At 35.7% G+C, this 21,146-nt stretch overlaps 1 protein-coding gene across 1 annotated transcript; it reads left to right on the top strand.

The window, feature by feature from the left end:
• LOC131801007 (uncharacterized) lies at positions 1–943 on the top strand. Its single transcript, XM_059118929.1, has 3 exons — positions 1–118; positions 190–370; positions 434–943. Coding segments are annotated over exons 1-3 (693 nt in total). The 5' UTR covers positions 1–116.
• The last annotated feature ends 20,203 nt before the right edge of the window (positions 944–21,146 follow it).

The following is a 21,146-nucleotide window of genomic DNA, read 5'->3' as shown; positions in this document are numbered from 1 at the left end:
ATTTTATCGGTTTTGGTTGTCAAAGAAGCCAATGTTATTGGTTCTGTTATTGGAAATAAACCAAGTTGCATAGAGCTGTCACTTTTCATTTGCTCGCTTTGGGATATGTTGTAAAAATGTAAGTAAATTCATTTATTTTAACATTTGCTTAAAAAATATATATTTTCGCATTGATGTTTTATTTTGTAGGGGAAAGCATAAAAATAGTACCCAAAATGCAATTATCCTGGAATTTATGGAGAAGTATCCAGACCTAGCAAAGGGGTTCACTAAGTGTGATAAGCCAAAAGTGGATGCCCTATGGCAACAATTGTCAGAATCACTAAATAGTGCAGGTCCATCACAAAACGATGTTAACGGATGGAAGAAGGTAAACAAATTTTGCCACAAAACTAAAACTAAGATTGTTAATCTGTAGTTTTTATTTTTATAGAAATGGACTGAGTGGAAAAGCGAAGTGAAAAGAAAGATGGCGCAAAATAAAGCTGAATCTAGGGCAACTGGCGGTGGACCGTACGCAAAACATCAGTTGACAGCTAATGAAGAGGCTATAGTGCGTTTATGTGGCATTGCGCAGTCAGTAGAAGGTGTGTCCGGCATTTCACTTGGTCTCACGGAAGATGTTGATGTTTCAGTTGAGGAAGAAATGCCCTCAACATCTTCAAAGTGCCCATTGGTTGCAGTTGAAGAAGAAATGCCCTCAACATCTCCAAAGTGCCCATTGGTTGCAGTTGAAGAAGAAATGCTATCAACATCTTCAAAACGCCCATTGATTGCAGATGTTGCCACAAGTGCTCCAAAAAGGTTAAGAAAAGTAAATACCAGCGACCGTTTAAAAAAAAATTTAGATGACCAAAGTGAAATCAATTTGGAGTTAAATGCAAATGTTAAGGAGATGGTAAATCTGAAGATTAACAAGTACGACTTTTATTATAAAATATAAAACTAAAATTCATTTCAACTTACAATCATGGCATTCATACTGTAATAACCCTTTCGATTGAAATATAAATGATCGCCAATGCTAGGCTTTATAATTTTTACGTGTGTCCCATCAATGCAACCAATTATACAAGGAATTTTATATTTATTATAGAAATGGTCTCTTGATCTTCTTTTTTCATTGTTGTCCATTTCCAATTGAACCCACTGACGACAAATGAATCGCTCCATAACATTGAGAACATCACTTAAAATTGTTGATACGGTGCTTCACTTATATTTGAATCGTTACCGACTGATCTCTGATAAGATCCCTTCGCTAAAAACCGCAACGAAGTAGCAAGTTGCAAAATCGGAAGTATTTCAGAATGCGACAAATACCCTTCGATAGTGTCAAGGACCATACGAAATGCTTCTTTGTTCAACCTATAATTAGATACGAATCTGCACAGCAGCTTTATGAGTAAGTTCACAATTAAAAGATATACTTACGCTATCTCCGGCAACTCCAGTGGGTTGCTGAAATCTCTAAGAGCTTTTCTCGTCACCTTTTCTGAGCGTTCTTCATCCAAAAACACAAAAACTACCACTGCTGATGCCATCTTACTTTATTTATAGCGACTTATTCCTTTTTTTTATTTACTTTACTTTTACTGATATTTCAATGACAAATATACAAACACCACATGTAAGCAACAACAGCTGTTTCGAACATTGGTTTTATTTACATTCGAAATTGACAAAACCAACTTGGTTTCATGACACCAAATGAAGCCAACATTGGGTTTCATTGAAACTTATATATATATATATATATATATATATGTATATATATATGTATATATATGTATATATATATATATATATATATATATATATATATATATATATATATATATATATATATATATATATATATATATATATATATATGTATATATTTCGGCAGTAATTCCGATTCTATATATATATATATATATATATATATATATATATATATATATACATATATATACATATATATATACATATATATATATATATATATATATATATATATATATATATATATATATTTCGGAAGTAATTCCGATTCTCCCGTTCCTTCTGAAATTTAAAAAAAAATCTTTGTTGAGTCTATAAACTACAAGCAAAGAATCAAACGTGCAGACATTTTCCTCTCTTACAGATATTGAGATGGAGAAGAAGATTTAAAATCAATATAAATTATGCAATTTCGAATGAAACAAAGGTATGTGAAAAAATAAGGACTGCATAATTTATGACAAATTAATAAAATATTTTAAATCCGTATGTCTTCTTATGTTAATCTGTGTTTTAGCTAATTCATAATTTCCATCCAACGATAACAATAACTAATAATTTAATTTAATACTCACAGAATTATAAATTGATCGTAGTTTCTGTTTTATTCTCCGGACTATATAAATTTGGTATTATGGCAACTTAATCATTGATACGATTTCCTACAATGGTCATACAGCTTTCGGTTTCAGGATATTGAAATACCATCCAACGGTTTTTATATAAATGTACTAGGCTTTGTTCCCCATATACAAAATATATAAAATTCCTTTCAAGGGATATTGAAAAGCAATGCATCCTTTTTGAAAAATATTGAATATATAATCATCACACACAGATTAAATTAGGGCAGGAGTTGTTGTTGATGGATATTGACGTCTCAATCGTCTCTCTTTATTCAATATAAAGACGGATATTAATTATTATGCAGGTTATATTCCAGGAACTCTTTCAAGGGACATTGAATATTCTTCCGAATAAATTGAATGCTCGCAATATATTTTGTTTAAAAATAATTATTTCCAAATAAATGCCAAAAGTCAAATACCAAAATATTTTTTGTAATTTTCTATAGCAAACCTTTCTGACAACCGAAACAAAAACCAAAGTATTCTTTGTATTCAAAAATATATTTCCGTAGAAGTAGTTCTGGTGCAAAGTTGTTGCAAACTCTATTCAAAACTTTTGCTGGTTTTGACATTTCAGAAAAACGAAACCGACGTAGATTTTATATTACAACTAAGTAAAGACATAATGAGTTATTCCTATAAAATTAACCATTGTCGCTGGTCCAACTCTGCGCTTCAGCAACCAAACCAATGCTTTGATAACGCCGAGCCGATGCTTTGATAACGTTTACCATTAGATAGCGAAAACTTCTTAAAATAAAAGTTTCAGCATTCAGTTTGCAAACTAGTTCCATTGTAAACAGCAAATGCCGATATAATGCAGTTAAAAAATCTTTAAAGTATCATAAAGTCAGGATGCTCTGATATGGGGCCATAGATAATTTCCTGGTGACTAAAAACTGTTATAGGAAAACGTTGGCCTATAAATTCAATATTCTGCCATAAGAGAAAAAATCCATTGAAAATTCATAATTTAAAAAAAAAATGGTAAAAAAAAGTCGGTGAAAATTTTTTGATTAAGGATATTTATTAGCTGTATCCAAATCTAAGCCGATTTCGATAAAATTTAACAGAGGTATTACTGGGCTGTATCAGAGGTATTACTGGGCTGTATCCAATTTTAATAGGGTTCGTTCTTGGGTTCAATAAATTATTTGTAAAAAATATCATCTCGATCGGACAAGATTGGTAAGACACAAAAGTCTAGAAGCAAGTACATCATATTTGATGTAAATCGGTTCAGATATAACTATGGCTCCCATATATATGTTTTATTCGATTTGGTATTAAAGTCGCTTACATGCGTAATATGCACTCGACAACAATGATATTTGATACTGGACATCAAATACAGCTCGAAAATACTTCTTCCAAACTTTATGGAGATTGGTTTAGATATTTTATACATATAAGCATTTTCATCCGATTTTACGGTCACTGTCCACCATATATGTAATATCAGCCCAAATTGAATAGATTTTCTGATATTAAAACCGAAATTTTCCATTTGGAGAAATTCGATTCGGTATATCCATGGTACAATAAGGGTATATCTATTGTTTCAATAAATATTTATACCCTACAACACTATGTGTTGGGGTATTATAAGTTGGATTGCGCCAAAAATTATATAACATCACGAAATATTAGTTTCCCACATAGGAAAGTATATATGGATTTTCCTATCTCGCCGAGCTGAGTCGATCTAGCTATATATGTTCGTCCGTCCGTCTGTCCATGTTAACTTGTAATCACTCTACAGGCCGCAATTATGGCCCGATCTTCACGAAATTTAGAATGGAGGTGGGGCTAGGGTCAGAATAGAACCATATTTTTTTTTGGAGATGATCGCATAATATTTAGGGGTTGAAATGGACCAAAAACTGAAAAAAATTCCTGATTTAGCAATTGCTCTACAGGTCGCAATTATAGACCAATCAAAGCGGAAGTTTGCATGGGGCTAGAGCTTAGGGCTGGGCAGAAGCCTTCCAATTTTGATGGTCATAGGGTAATATTTAGTGGGTGAAATAGGCCACGACATTTGTCTTAAATAAAAGTCAAATTTTCCATTAAACCGCGAATATTCTTAATCCCTGAGAAATCACAAATAGACGAACAGGTCAATTTTGACCGTTACGTAGATGCCGATAGTAAATATATCGGATATATATACCGAAATAAATACAATGTGTATATACAAAGAAAGTCCCCTTCTAGTATGCTAGTATGCTTATATCTTAAGAATGGCTGGACCGATTTTTACAAATTTTGTCAATTCAATGTCAATGTCAATGTCCTCTTTGCATAAAAGTATAAAATCTAAAAAATCGCATAAAAAGATGCCAAAAATGATGGTAATATAGATTTTGTAGTATTTTGTGACATTTTTTATTTTTTTTTTTTATAATTCTTATCGCATGAGATATTTTCATTTTGACTTATAATATTGAATTTTACATTTTGTAATATTTTTTTCACCTTACAACACAGGTTGGGGTTATTATATACAGATTGTAATTATCGTCCGATCGCCACGAAAATTTTCACGAGGGTAGGTTTAGGCTCAGAAGGGCTAGGTCTATTGTTTTCAAAGATGTCCGCAATATATTTAGGAGTTTAAATGACCAAAAACTAAAAATGCTGCTGATTTTGCAGCCATTATAAAGATTACAAATAGAAACCAAAGAACACAACATCTCGCATTGAGTTAGAGTTTAGGAGAGCGGCTAGAATGGACCACTACTTTTGTGTGAAAAAATACCAACATTTCAGCACCACGGAGTGCGTATATTAGGCAAAGGTCCCTGGTCAAAAAGCTAAGGGTAATATTTGGGAGTGCTCCGAGATATAATTTCAAAAGCGAAATGTTTCAAAATTTATTTGGACATAATGGGGGCTTCTAACATATTGTAGTGTTGTAGGGCATCACATGGTCGGTTCCGCAAAACTATAGCCTTTCTTTACTTGTTTGTTAATTTTATTCAATCAAAGAATTATGCCTTTCCAAAATTACACTAAATTCAAGTCGATAAATTTTCAAAATACAACGCATATAAATTGTTAAACTTTTATTTCAATATGTATGTCAAACACAAAGCAATGAACTTTGGTTGATTTCACAATGGGAGCACAGTTGATAAGGAAATTATTCTTAGTTTGAATTTTTTTTTCTTCATGTAACATAGCAACCAATGTAAAGATTGATTTATGGAGGTGTGGCATACAACAAAAAAAAAAAAAAAAAAAAATAAATAATTGAAAATTGTTTTTTTTTTCTTTTTACCCAAAATTAGCCAACAAGCTTCTGGGCTCAATTTCGACTTTTAAAAATTATGGCTTAGTCAAAGGTGCATATTGATGTTTGTTCGATTATTGAATATATAGAAATTTTGGAATGTATGAGTCACCCACCACGCGAATAAGAATAAACCAAATCCCGCTTACAAAGAAACACAACTAAATCTGGCCAGATAGAGCAAGCAACAGATTCAAGGCTTTATAAAACATTAATCTTAATGCCGTTAATAAATCAATTTAAATTATGTTGCATTTTTGCACATATCGCACACACACACACAAGCTTGCTGACCGGACTAAGACCCCATAACTCGTAAAACAAAGTATAAAAGGCAGCAGCAGCAGCAGCCTAAACAAAATAAAAAATAGGCAAATGCCGCCACGTTAATTCCAGTGTCAACTTATGACATTTTTTTTTTTTGGTGCAGAAAAAAAACGTTTGTGACACGATATTTGTGGTCAATGTATCTTAGTCAAAGGAAATAGATATTAGGGTGTGTCCTTGTGGTTATAATTAGATGGAAAACTATGGGAGAGACTGAAAGAAGACATTTTGTAAACAATGGTATTAGATAATCATAAAGCCTGGGAAAAATCTGAGCAAGTATGCTGGACCAAACAAAATTTCAACTATTCGGCGAACAGCAAGAAAATCTTAGAATAACGCTACTACGAAATAAGTTTTACTGATAGAGAAGTAAACTTCGGGGATTTAACGAATGATGTAGGTTTCTTAAGAGATTTTTAAATGAACGTAAATCTGAGCATAACTCATAATACATGGATTAACTCGTTTAAGAGACTCCGAAGATGCTGCCGGGATCTCTATTAATAAAAAATATAAAATACTATAGACCGATTATATTATCCTTTTTGTTAGAGACAATATAAAGATAACTGTACCAAGAGATAAACACATTGGTTAGAGTTGAATACAATGAGGAAGCGCATTTACTCGCAGTACAGAGTAATGGTTTATCTGCTGCTTTCTTATGATAATGGTTAATTTCAGTGAGAGGAAATAATTATCAATCAATCTATGGATGGATATTAATCAAGAGTACAGTCAAAATAGACATTTGGAAGTGCAAAAATTTCCAGAAAGCTGAGGAATTAAAAAATGTCAAAAGTCACCATTAATACCATTTGTGCAAAAAGTTATTCCGAACCAAAAGCCATTTTTATACCCCACTGTACACGGCGGACAGTGCATTTGTTTGTAAAAGCCAAAAAGAAACGATATAGACCCATTTGATGATCGGCATAGAATTACGTTCTTAGTCTATTTATGCATGTCCGTTTGCACAAGTAATTTATTTGAGACAAGGATGAACCCTATTGAGATTGGAGATAATCGGTTAAAAGTTCGGCAGGGACGAACTTTAAATACCCTCCACCATTTGGAAAGAATTGGGAAATTAAAAGAAATAAAATCCATTAAAAATTCTGTTAAAATCTCAAAAATACCGAATATCGGAAGATTCCGATATATGGGAGATATACCGGGGCTAAATCGTCTTAGAATTTTACGCTGATCAAGAATATATATACTTGGTTGGGTCTAAAATTAATATTTACATGAGTTACAAACGGAACGACGGACTTAATATACCCTCCATACTATGTATTGTGGAGGGTATAAAAAAGGGTAAGACAAATATGGCTCAGATATAGCTTCCATACATATTGTTCATCCGATTTGTTATTTTTGTCCTCCGCAGGCGTAATATGCATTCTGTAACAACCATATTTGGAGGAATGTATCAAATGTTAAATGGAATCCGTCGGTGTTGCCGGAAGCTGCATACACTCAGCCAATATTCGGTTATTTACATATATTTCGATTAACGTTATGATTATTCAAGTACAGCGTGAGATAAAAAAACTGCGACCAACTTCAGTCTGCTGTCATTTCTTAGCCACTCGTTCGACAGCAGTTAAAATTATTCCAGTGACAGCTCATTATATCGTTTACAATCGTACAAAAGCATTATGGTGGGAATTTTTTAGAAAAAAGGTATTCATGATGGAATTCAAGCGTGATAATGTGATTTCTTTATATTTGGCTGAAAAACCAAAAGTGGCTATCGTTAGAACACTCCAGCATTTAAATGTAAATAAATCTTTTGTGTCTCGTACCATCGCTCGTTACCGCGATACTGGTAGCGTAGCCCGACGGCAAGCAAGTGGACGAAGAAAACAGCAACATCAGCAAAAATGGTTCGAAAATAAAGAAGCGACTAGATTGAAACCCGCGTCGCAGTGGCCGAAAAATGGCTCGTTAGCTGAACATATCGCAATATTCCATTTGGCCAATATTGAAAAATGAGCTCGGGGTAAAGCAATTGAAATTCCAGAAAGTGCAAGAACTTACATCTTAACAAGTGAAAAAGTCATAAGTTCGGTCGGGTAGAACTTTGGATACCCTCCACAATTTCGTACAAATTTGGCAATTTTCAAAAAAATAAAATCCGTTAAAAATTCTCTTAAAATCTGAAAAATACCGAATGTAGCCGTATTTATGGGGTCTATACGACGACGTGGACCTGCATAGGCAACTTTTGTCATAAGCTATTACAATATTCAAACGCGAAACTTGAAAAAAATTGTTTATAATGTAGTTAAATCATCAAAATACCGAATATAGGGAGGTACAATGGCGGTAATAAAACGTGGACCTGCACATACAATTTTCTGGCATGGGCTGTAGTATCCATTACAAACTCCAAATACCACATTTGAAATAGTTCCGGTAAATAATGTCGCTAAAATCATCAAAATACCGAATATCGAGGGGTACCGTTATATGGGGGCTATACGAAGACGTGGTATCCATTTCGAACTTCAAATACCAAATTTGAAACAATTCCGGTGAATAATGTCGCTTAAATAACAAAAATATCGAATATCGGGAGGTACCATTATATGGGGGCTTTCAAGAATATATGTACCTTGTGGGATCTAAAAAGCTATTCCGGACCAGAAATAACAATTTTTATTCCCTACTAGCTAAAACCGATGTGCTTCGCTACACCTTTTGATTTTATATGCATTCAAAATTTTATATACCAATACATGTTTGTTTATAAAAATAAAGCAAATTCAAAAGAAATTTTAAAAAAATATATATTACAATATATACTTTAATTTGCAAATAAACAAATAGCTCTGTCTACCAACGCGTGAACATGACAGGGACAGCTGACCTTAGAAGGAAGGCAGGAACATGTCATGCATACCCGAAGGGTTTGTCCTATGGATTTACTTGCTTGGGGCATCAAATATGTGAAATCGGCCGAAAATATATTCGTTTTAAATGTATATTCGTTTTAAACTCCGTCACACATTCCAATTTTTGAAATTAGAGATACATAGCGTGTTTGGTGCATCAAATACATAAAATCGCTATATACAAATCTGAACCGATTTCAATATGATTAAGCAAACAAATTTGTTAAAAAATATCTATCACACATTCCAAGTTTGATTGAAATGAGGTTTAATGCAGGAAATACATGAAATCGGCCAAAAATATTTATGGGAGCTATATCCAAATCTGAGCCGATTTCAATATAATTTGGCAAATTCATTTCTGTTTCAAATTCCTTTACGCATTCCAAATTTGGACACTGTATATCATCAATCATCATCAATAGATATGTGCACATAAAATCTAAATTTTCGGGAGGTACCTTTGTGGCGCGGCACCAGAAGGAGTGGTCGCATCGGAGAAGGAGTGCTCGCATCGGAGCTTTTGTTGGTAGAAATGTAGAAATATGCTAAATTTGAAAGTACTCAGATGCTCTTCAAAATCAAATTGTTGACCCTTTGTGGGGGAGGTACTAGAGGGAGTGGCACGATATCTACCATATTCATAAAAATATTGGGTTGTGTGAAATTTGTACCAGAAGGAGTGGTCCTATATATTTCATCTTGACACCGTTTGTTTAAGTATGACAAAAAGTTATCTATGCAGCTCCAGGACTTTGTATAGGTCCCACATATAACTGCCTCTCTATATTCGGTATTTTGGCGATTTTAGGTACAATACTCACCGAAATTGTTTGAGATGGCGTATTTGAAGTTAGTAATGGATGCTATAGGCTGTAACAGAAAATTGTCTATGCGAGTCCAGGTCTTCGTATAGCTCCGATGTAACGGTACCTCCCTATGTACGGTGTTTTGATGATTTTATGTGGCATTTCCACTGCACTTGATTCGCTCTCTATTCGTTGTTTGACCCTTAACTATGAAAAAACTACCTAATTCTTCACACAAAATTTCCTGAGCGAACACTCATATTTGTACGTTGTTCAATTCAAATCACTCTCAGAACAACGAAAAAATATGTCCCATCCCTAACAAATGAGAGCATTTATCGAAAAAATAAATTATGACATTTAAAATTAAAAATAGAAAAATTTAATGAAAATTTAAAAATTTTTGGGAAGACTGAAAATTATGTATGAAAACTACAATGGCGTATGTACATTCAAACGAAAGTAAATTTTGTTTTCTCTCTCATTCGAAGTACGCATTTGGTCCACGAGATGAAATTTCCACAGAAAACTGCAAACAAAAGAGGCAATATTTTCAAAATGTTTCTATTGGCAGAAAAAATGTTTGACAAGTGTCTCTCCAGTAGAATTTAAAAATGGAAAAACACAAAAATATGTTCAAAATGTCAAGATTTACACAAAAAGTTGAAAACGTGAATGAAAATTATAAAATTATTGATATAATACATATTTGGGAGATAAACAATCATTTCTTTTATTCATTTTAGTGAGAATTTAATGTATTTTAGTATAAATTCCCATTAAAATCAAGAAACAAAATTTTTGAAAAAAGGAATTATTTTATTATGAATTACGAATCGTGCCGTATGAACGGGTTAATTCGTGTACCTAATTCTGAGAGCGAACAACGTTGTTCGGTTTCCAATGGAAACATGCTATTAGATACATTATTCACCATTTATTTCAAGTTTCGTATTTGAATATGGTAATGGAGTATGACAACAATGCAGGTCCACGTCGTACAAACCCGGCTATATTCGGTATTTTTAAGATTTTAACAGAATTTTTAACCGTTTTTATTTTGTGAAAATTTCCAAATTCGTTTAAATGGTGGAGGGTATTCAAAGTTCGGCCCGGCCGAACTTACTGCTTTTTAACATGTTTTTTTTTTCTTCTTAGACCTGGTAGACCTTTGTAGAGGTGGTACCAGAAAAAATGAATCGATATTGCTCATCTCCGAATTCGATCTAAGTTTAATAATAATATAACTACGATGTACAAAGTTTGGACGAAGTAGGATACTCTATTATTTTGCCCACCAGCTAGGCAGACGGACAGATGAACATGAGAACGGACATCACAAGATCGACTCCAAATGTCCTGAGATGGATTTCGTTCAAAGAGACATGATGTCTTAAATAGTGTTTTCGATGAGGCTCGTTTTAGCCGCATCCATATATGAAGCTTTAATAAGTTCAGATCAAATCTTTTATTTATAACTAGTATTTTTAGTGATGAAGGGTATTAGTTGTAGTCGGCCCTACCCGTCCCTTGTCCTTTCCGTACTAGTTCAATGTGAATTCCATTCACGTACCAATCAGGTATGATTGTACTGGCGTTTAACCCCGGGTCAGTCTGATAGGTCTTATGTTATCAACGATGCTCTATCCCTTAGTTTAGGAACGAAACAGCCTAAGCAACTTACGAGTCAAATTTCAATGTTTGAGTCCGTGTCGCTACTCCAACGCCCGTGTCACTACTCCAACGAATTATTGAGGAACACAACTCCTGGAAGGCGAAGAGAAAATGGATCATTAAGACTATATGCAGAGCCTCGTAGACATCCGGGAAAGGGTCAGATTATCTACTCTCCCAAACGAATCACGCCATAAAGTACAATTGGAGATACGACGATTCTGACTACTGCAGAGACGGCCTTTTCGGATCTATCACTTGCTATGGTAAATTGAACATTCCGATTGTGTTAATTCGAAGACAATGTTGAGTGGGGAACAATGGATCCAACATCTGAATTTCTCTTTCGAAACCATTGATTCATCTTAAAAGGCTGGCGTGTTCATACCATTTTCGAAATTTGTTCTTAAAATGCTTTCGATAATATTTTTATTGGAAAATGTGCGCCACATCCTAATACCCATGTTCAATATGTACTTCAATGTTTTCCTAACAATGTAGATTAGCCCAGCTGAGATATGCAAAATACTTACTAACATAAAAGGCCAAACAAAAATAAAAATAAATACAAAAAAAAAAAAACAAGAGTTTATAGAGATTATAAATTTTAGCGGGATTTTGTTTGATTTGAAAAAAAAAAAAACAAAAGGTTTTTACATCGGATTATATTTTATAGGCTTTTGTTTAATATTTTGTTTATGCATTTCTGTGACTCGTAAGAAAACGCGTGCGCTTTGATGCCTCCAAGTACGCATTAGTGATTGTTGTGATCACTGCAGTGACAATAATATTTTCTATTGTCTAACAACCATTGTAGCCTTTGATCTTTCAACAGCTACTTTATGTGTCACGCGGTGTCATATTTCATGCAAATCGCCTGAAAAAAGTAAAGAAAAACAATACCAACAATGAAATCTCCCAAAAAACGAAACGATCAAGCTGGACAGTTAGGTTTGTTTTTGGAAAATCTTGATCAGATTTTATTCACAATCAGTTGTTAATCTCAGTGGGCAGTTCGAACATGCCATGGACGAACTATCACGGTCCAGTGGCAAGTTGTGTGTGTTGACGAAGGTGTTGACTGAAAATAATATGTTTGTCCTCAAAATCGTAATACAAAGTGTCTACAAGAAATCTCACAGAGATCTGTTATAGTTTTGCGACACGCGATCTCTACCTACTGTCGCATAACGCACGCCACCAAATATTGGTGTTTTCAACAAATAGCTAAGATTTTGATCTCAGCTTAAGTTTGGTGATATCATTTGTTTGTCAATGTAAACATGTACATCAGTTCTAATAGCGACATAGGGTAAACGTAATAGAAATGGGTACTACTATTTATAAATATATACAGGGTAAGATAAAACAAGTAAAAAAGCTGTAAGTTCGGCCGGCCCGAACTTTGAATACCCTCCACCATCTGGTACAAATTCGGCAATTAAAAAAAATTAAATACGTCAAAAATTCTGTTAAAATCTTAAAAATACCGAATGTAGCCGTATATTAGGGTCTATACGACGTGGACCTGCATAGGCAACTTTTGTGATAAGCCATTGCAACATTCCAGTGCGAAATTTATAAAAAAGTCTGTTTATGATGTGGCTAAAATCATCAAAATTCCGAATATAGGGTGGTACCATGTGGGTTATAAAACCTGTAGACAATTTTCTGGCATAGGCTGTAGTATCAATTACAAACTTCAAATATCAAATTTGAAATAATTCCGGTAAATAATGTCGCTAAAATAATAAAAATACCGAATATCGGGGGGTACCGTTATGTGGGGCTATTCGAAGACGTGGACCTGCACAATCAATTTTCTGTCGTAGGCTGTAGTATTCATTACGAAATTCATATACCAAATTTTAAATAGAGCCGGTAAATAATGTCTCTAAAATCATCAAAATACCCAATATCGGGAGGTGCCGTTATAGAGAGTCTATACGAAGACGTGGACCTAATTTTCAATACCAAAAGTCCTGCAGACATAATACACATTTGATTAAAATTTTATCAACCTAGCTTCCGAACGAATTGAAGAAGATTGATAAAATTTTGCTCAAATGTATGTTATGTCTGCAGGACTTTTGGTATTGAAAATGTAGGTCCATGTTTTGGTATAGCCCCCATAAAACGGTACCTTCCGATATGCGGTATTTTGATGATTTTAGAGACATTATTTACCGGAATTGTTTCAAATTTGGTATTTGAAGTTCGTAATGGATACTACACCCTATGACAGAAAATTGTCTGTGCAGATCCACGTCTTCGTGAAGCACCTCTATAACGGTACCCCCACGATATTCAGTATTTTGATGATTTAGTGACGTTATTTACCGGAATTGTTTCAAGTTTCGCATTTGTAGTTCGTAGTATTCCCGAAAATTTTCTGTGCAGGTCCACGTTTTATAACCCCCATGTTACCTTCTTATATTCGGTATGTTGATGATTTTAGCTACATTATAAATAGATATTTTTTCAAATTTCACTTTGGAATTTGTAATAGCTTGTGACAAAAGTTGCCTATGCAGGTCCACGTCGTCGTATAGACCATAATATACAGCTACATTCAGTACATTTAAGATTTTAACAGATTTTTTTAACTGATTTTATTTCTTTAAAAATTGCCAAATTTTTACCAAATGGTAGAGGGTACTCAAAGTTCGGCCCGGCCGAACTTATAGCTTTTTTACTTGTTTTTCTTTTTAATTTTATTGAGTGAAAGCAAAAAATGTCGGAAATAGCATCAAATTTAAGAATAAGTTTAGATTTGTTCGAATTGGTCACTTTTGGCACGAACTATGGCCTTCAAACGGCCAATAAAACCGTCAAACCCTGCCGAATGTTGCTCTGCGGTTCTTTGGCTCATTCCCGGCGAAGCACTTGCTTAAGGTGATCGACACTTTGGCATATTTTAGTGCCTACCTTGATTTCCAAAATACTCCAGACACAATAGTCCAACGGTTTGGTATTTTGGTGGCCATTGTACACTGTTTATTTTGCCAGTAGACAGGTTAGAAAATTGTCTGTGCAGGTTCATGTCTTCGTATAGCCCTCCTATAACGGTACCTCCCTATATTCGATATTTCGATGATTTTAGCGACATATGTTTCAAATTTAGTATTTGAAGTTCGTAGGGGATACTACAGCATATTTTTAAAATTTTAACAGTATTTTGTAATGATTTTATTTTTTTGAAAATTTCCAAATTTGTTCCAAATTGTGGAGGTTATTCGAAGTTCGGCCCGGCCGAACTTACTGCTTTTTATATTATTATTTTTTTTTTTTAATTTATTTATTTATTTTTTAAATTTATTGAATGAAAGCAAAAATTTCGGAAATAGCATCAACATTTAGAATATGTTTAGATTTGTTCGAATTGGCCAACGAAATCGTCACACGCCACCCGAATGTTGCTCTGAGGTAATTTGGCCCATTCCCGGCGAAGCGCTTGCTTGAGGTGATCGACACTTTGGCATTGGAAATTTTGGTGGTCATTGTGCGCTGGAAATAAAGCGAGGAACCTCATTTTGTAACCATTCTTGGGTTACGGGTGCTGAGTCCTGTTGGAATGTCCAAGGTCTGCGGCCAGAATGTTTGCGTGCCCAATGCACCCGTTTTTATACACCCTACAGAATATTTTCGCGATAATATTCGGCATTTATCTAATGCCACGGTTGGTTTTCTCATCGGAGAAAATCAAATTCGGCAGGTCACAACTTTCGGCCAAGCGAAGCAACTCTTTAGCTTTTTTGAGTCTATTTTCTTTCAGTTGCGGTGTAAGTTCTTACACTTTTTGGAATTTCAATGGATTTACCCCGAGTTAATTCTTCAATATTTGCCGAATGGAATATTGCGACATGTTCAGCTCACGAGTAATTTTTCGGCCACTGCTACGCGGGTTTCGATCAAGTCGCTTCTTTACTTTTCGATTTCTGCTTATGTTGCTGTTTTCATCCGTCCACTTCCTTGGCATCGGGCTACGCTACCAGGATGGTACGGGCGATGGTACGAGACACAAAAGATTTATTCACATTTAAATGCCTTACGATAGCTACTTGTGGATTTTGAGCCAAATATGAAGATATCACACTATCACGCTTGAATTCCATCACAAATAACTTTTTTTCTGGAAAATTCTCACAAAAATTGTTTTGTAAGCTTGTAAACAGCTCATTATCTGTCACAGGAATAATTTTAACAGCTGTCGGACGAATGGCTTAGAAATGACAGCAGTCTGAAGTTAGTTGCAATTTTTTCATCTCAACAGGTATTCCAAATTTCATTGGAACCGGACATACATATCAGGTTTGGGGCATCAGTTATGAAATCGTTCGAATGGCAACTATATCGAAGTCTGAACCGATTTCAATATAATTTAAAAAATTATTATTTTTTTTACAAAATGGCGTTACACATCCCATATTTGAAGATCAATAGATATGTGCACACAAAATCCAAATTGTTGGAGATACCTCCGATTCTGATTCTATATCACCAGTTCCAAGTGGAATTCCAAAAATTTGTATAGCCTACGTAACTTTCAGGTGATGCTGTAGTATATTTGAAAATTTTCGGGAAAATATGTTTAGCAATTTGAGAGTTTATAAAACACAAACAACCAATCAACCGCACAAACGTTTTCCACTTTTATAGATATAGACAAGAAAGCATATCTTGATTTTCAATACTTTATATTTCAGTCGTAATTTTTAAATTAATTTTCTTTGACTTGGCATTTTAAGTTCCCATTGAGTAAACATTTTCTAAGAATTCTTACCAATGTCTTTTAAAAATTCATCTTGCAGATGAAGTTGTTTTGAGTTGATATTTTGAAAACTTGGTTGAGGAATTTACTTACACTGCAGTGTTTCCTTTCTTTTTAATAGATTATTCAGTAACAAATAGGGGCTTAGACGTCTCAGCGACTTCAAGGTCTTATGACTGCGAGTTCTTCTTTGTCAATTTATCAGATTTTTAATTTCCTCCAATACTACAATGACCAGGTGCCCAACAAGGCCGGTACATATATAGAGTGAAACAGGGAGTTCCCCAAGGTGGGGTGATATCTCCGGAACTGTTTAACCTCTACCTTTCCGGAATTCCGCGCCCTCCAGACGGCATCGAGATCGTAACATATGCGGATGATTGTACGATCATGGCGTCGGGTCCTGTAGTTGATGACATATGTGTCAGGGTGAACAACTATCTCGCGGAGCTTGCCGCCTTCTTCCATGCGAGGAATATGAAAATATCCACCACTAAATCGACGGCCACACTATTTACCACATGGACTGCGGAGATGAGAACACACCAACTACCCCAAAATCCTTGGGGTCACAGTCGATAGCATGTTCAAGTCTTCCGCGTAAGCCAAAGCTATTTGCGATAAAATGAAAAGTGGGAACAAGGTCGTCAAGGCGCTAGCCGGCAGCACTTGGGGTGCGAATAAGGAAACCTTGTTGACCCCCCTATAAAGCGATAGGTCGGTCTGTGGTTAGTTATGCGGCTTCAGTGTGGTCGGCTAATACGAGTGCAACGCAGTGGAAAAGTATTCAAACCTGCCGACCTGAGAACTGCAACAGGGTGCCTCCTCATTACTCCTATGGACCATTCACATGAGGAGACGAAGGTATTTCCCTTACGTCAGCATAATCATATGCTTTCGTTGCAGTACCTGCTTGGGTGTTATGGTGGGAGTCACCCTAATCGCCATATGCTGGATAGAACTCCCCCACCCATGAGTGTCAAGAAGGACCTGCATGATCTAGAGAGAGGTCCAGCGTTATAAGAGAGAGCCCCTAGATCGGTCTGAATAGCATTCATACTGATGCAGTCGCAGTGGTAGTTAATAATTGCAGTATGAATGCCATCCTCGGAGTCCACCTCTATCCATTGCAGCTGAAGAACGTCGGCTGCCTAGGCAAACCAGGGTAGTTTTGGGCCAAACTACGTTCAGGATGGTGCAGCCGTCTCAATTCGTATTTGGCACGAATTGACGAAGATGTGCGGAACGCCTGCCCAGCGTGCGATACAGGCCCGCACAATACGCTGCACCTGTATAATTGTCCAGCCAAACCTACCCAACTCCGTCCAGAGGATTTCTGGCTACAGCCCATAAAAGTAGCAGAATTCCTACACCTGGACATTGAGCAAGAACCGGATTAGTCAGAATACAAACAACGGAGCATGTAAAAATTGCTACAATAACAACAAGGCCGGAGGGTAGTGTTCAGAGACCACAGAAGTCATTTAAAAATCACAAGTTTGAGTAGAGCTCCTACATACCTATTCAGTTATGCTGGTTAAAAATCATTATCGTCCAAATTCGTTTTTTTGTACCCGCTGCCTTGAGAAACTAGCGTAGCTTTGGCCTTAAAACGATCAGTGCTGTGAAATCATAAGCGTTTAATTCACTCTTAAAAGTCTGATGTTACATCTCAATTTCCTAATTTGAAACACCTAAGGAGGATAGCAGGACGAAAACTGTTGCCCAACATGGACTTAACTGATCTTCAATTCCTTCCTATATAACAAAATGCTGCCCTATGCAACATTGCGTTATCTAAATCCACAAAGTCAACAAAACTATAGCACGTTCTGTTGCCAAATCGAAAATCGATTTTTATACCCTCCACCATACTATGGAGGGTATATTAATTTTGTCATTCCGTTTTTAACGCCTCGAAATACTCATGTCAGACCCAATAAAGTATATATATTCTTGATCAGCGTAAAATTCTATGACGATTAAGCCATGTCCGTCTGTCTGTCTGTCCGTCTGTCTGTCTGTCCGTCTGTCTGTCTGTCCGTCTGTCCGTCTGTCTGTCTGTCCGTTTGTCTGTCTGTCTGTTGTAATCATGCTATCTTTCGAACAAATTGAGATAGAAGGCTAAAATTTTGCACACATGTATATTTTGCCAGTAGGCAGGTTAAGTTCGTAAATGGGCCATGTAGGTCCAAGTTAACATATAGCCCCCATATAACGGTACCTCCCGATATTCGGTATTTTGATGATTTTAGCGACACTGTTTACCGGAATCGTTTCAAATTTTGTATTTGAAGCTCGTAATGGATACTACAGCGTAAGACAGAAAATTATCTGTGCAGGTTCACGTCTTCGTGTAGCCCCCCGTACAAAGGTACCCCCCGATATTCGGTATTTTGATGATTATAGCGACATTGTTTACCGGAATCGTTTCAAATTTGGTATTTGAAGTTCGTAATAGATACTGCAGCATAAAACAGAAAATGGGCCATGTAGATCCACGTCTTCATATAGCCCCCATATACCGTACCCCCCGATATTCGGTATTTTGATGATTTTAGCGACACTATTTACCGGGATTGTTTCAAATTTCGCAGACGAAGTTCGTAATGTATACTTCAGCCCATGCCAAAAAATTGTCTGTGCAGGTCCACGTCTACATATAGGCCCCATATAACGGTACCCCCCATATTCGGAATTTTGATGATTTTAGCTACATTATAAACAGATTTTTCTTCAAGTTTCGCAATTTAATATTGTAATAACTTATGACAAAAGTTGCCTATGCAGGTTCACGTCGTCGTATAAGCATTCGGTATTTTTAACATTTTAACAGAATTTTTAACGGATTTTATTTTATTTTATTTTTTTTTTTTTTTTGGAAATTGCCAAATTTGTACCAAATGGTGGCCCGGCCGAACTTACAACTTTTTTACTTGTTATCTAATGGCGCGTAGTCTACATTGACTACGTATCCCTAGCCAAAATTCTACCATCACACTCGTATTTCACAGCAATTTTATGCTGTTTGCAAGTTAAAGTTGCGTTCATTAGTCGATGTTTTTTTTTTTTTACTTGTTTAAGGAACGTCATTATTACTTCTATAAATTTGAACTTCAACATCGACAAATGCTACATATTTCGGGTAGGGAATATTTTCGAGACCAAAAATTCTATTAGCACAAATGATCTCCGCTGTCTGTCACACAGCCAACTGAATCGATGCCATACCACAAAGTTGCATGACTGTGTCGCGGTTTTTGTTGCAATAACCTTTTTTGGTTCAAGTCACAGTTGCATGTTACGGTTGTTGGTTGGTTGGTTGGTTGATGTTGCGGCGGTTGTTGCTGCTGCTGCTGGAATTGATTTTATGGCTCTGACAATCAATACGAGTACCTAAAAACCCAGAAAAAGAAGAATAAATAAATGTTATTACTTGAAGGAAAACAAAAGAAACAAAAACTAAACAGATTTACAACAAAAATCTATCGCAAAATGTTAAACACCGGGTGGAAACTATGATAGGTTTTGCCATGAAAAGCATTCGCTAGCTATTGTTGTCTTTAGTTGACGGCTCCGTTAGCTTCTGTTCCATGAAAATTGATCTTTTTGACATAAATTTTGTGAATGTTGCAATTTTTGGCAATGCAATGCAACAGAAGCTATGCCATGTCCAGATATTTCAGGGGTCACACAGAGATAATGGGTAATGTTGTAAATTCATCTCGGAGGACTGACATATGAAACATTACAAAAAAATTAAGATGCAGGGCAAATGAAGATTTTTCTAATTTCCACGGAATCCGTTCATTTTAGATCTTGAAATTCCAAAAAGTACAAGAACTTACACCGCAGCGGAAACAAAATAGAATCAAAAGACCTAAAGAGTTGCTTCGCTTGGCCGAAAGTGGTGAACTGCCGAATTTGGATTTCTCCGATGAGAAAACATTCGTTGTCCAGCAGTTTGTAAACAAACAAAATGATCGTATTTACTTGCCAAGGAGGTCAGATGAAAATGTGCATCTTCGGTTGGCCACCAGAACTCAAGCGCCGGCCATGGTGATGGTGTGGGCCGCCATAACAGCCGATGGTCGCTCTTCGCTCGTATTAATCGACCGTGACATCAGAATAAATGTCGAATAATATCGCGAAAATATTCTGGAGAGTTTATTAAAGCCTTGGGCCCGCGAACCTTGGACATTCCAACAGCAACATCGCACTCAGCACGCGCTGCCCAAGAATGGTTACGAAATGAGGTTCCTCGCTTCAATGGCCACCAAAATCTCCGGGTACCAATCCGTTGGACTATTGTGTCTGGAGTACTTTGAAAAGCAAGGTTGGCATTAAAAAATACCTAATGCAAGCGCTTCGCCGGAAATGAGCCAAAATACCGCAGAGCAACATTCGGTCAGCGTGTGTCGGTTTCATGGGCCGTTTGAAGGCCATAATTCGTGCCAAAGGTTACCAATTCGAACAAATCTAAAGTTATTCTAAAATTTCCGCTATTTCCGACATTTTTTACTTTCATTCAAAACAATTTAAAAAATGTAAAAATTATGGCGTTTGAATTTGTTTCAGTTTTTTTTATCTTACCATGTATTTGGTGCCATTTCATGTACATGTCAACGTTTAGAGTTAAGAAATTAAAATTAAATTTGGAAAGGGTGTACTCATGTATACGAAAAGTTCTAAACGGTACTAACATTGGTACAGTTTGAAATCGGAGAAACGGAGCAGCTGGAATTCAGAAATTTGAAAGTAACATTACTTGCGAAGTGTAGAATTGGGATATGGAGGTTGTTTCCGAAATATGTACTTCTGTGCCCGAAAATTACTAATTGGTACCAAATTTAGTACTTTTTCGATTTGGGTGAACCGATAGAGCTGGGGTGTTGAAATTTGGAAATACGATTACTTTTGCATTATAGGCTTGAGGCATTTAGAAAGTTTTGGAAATTCGTACATATG

Source organism: Musca domestica, unplaced genomic scaffold (genome assembly GCF_030504385.1).
Source record: "Musca domestica strain aabys unplaced genomic scaffold, Musca_domestica.polishedcontigs.V.1.1 137, whole genome shotgun sequence".
NCBI classification, from domain to species: domain Eukaryota; kingdom Metazoa; phylum Arthropoda; class Insecta; order Diptera; family Muscidae; genus Musca; species Musca domestica.
Note: the sequence above shows the minus strand (reverse complement) of the source record. Positions and strands in the feature narration are given on the sequence as shown.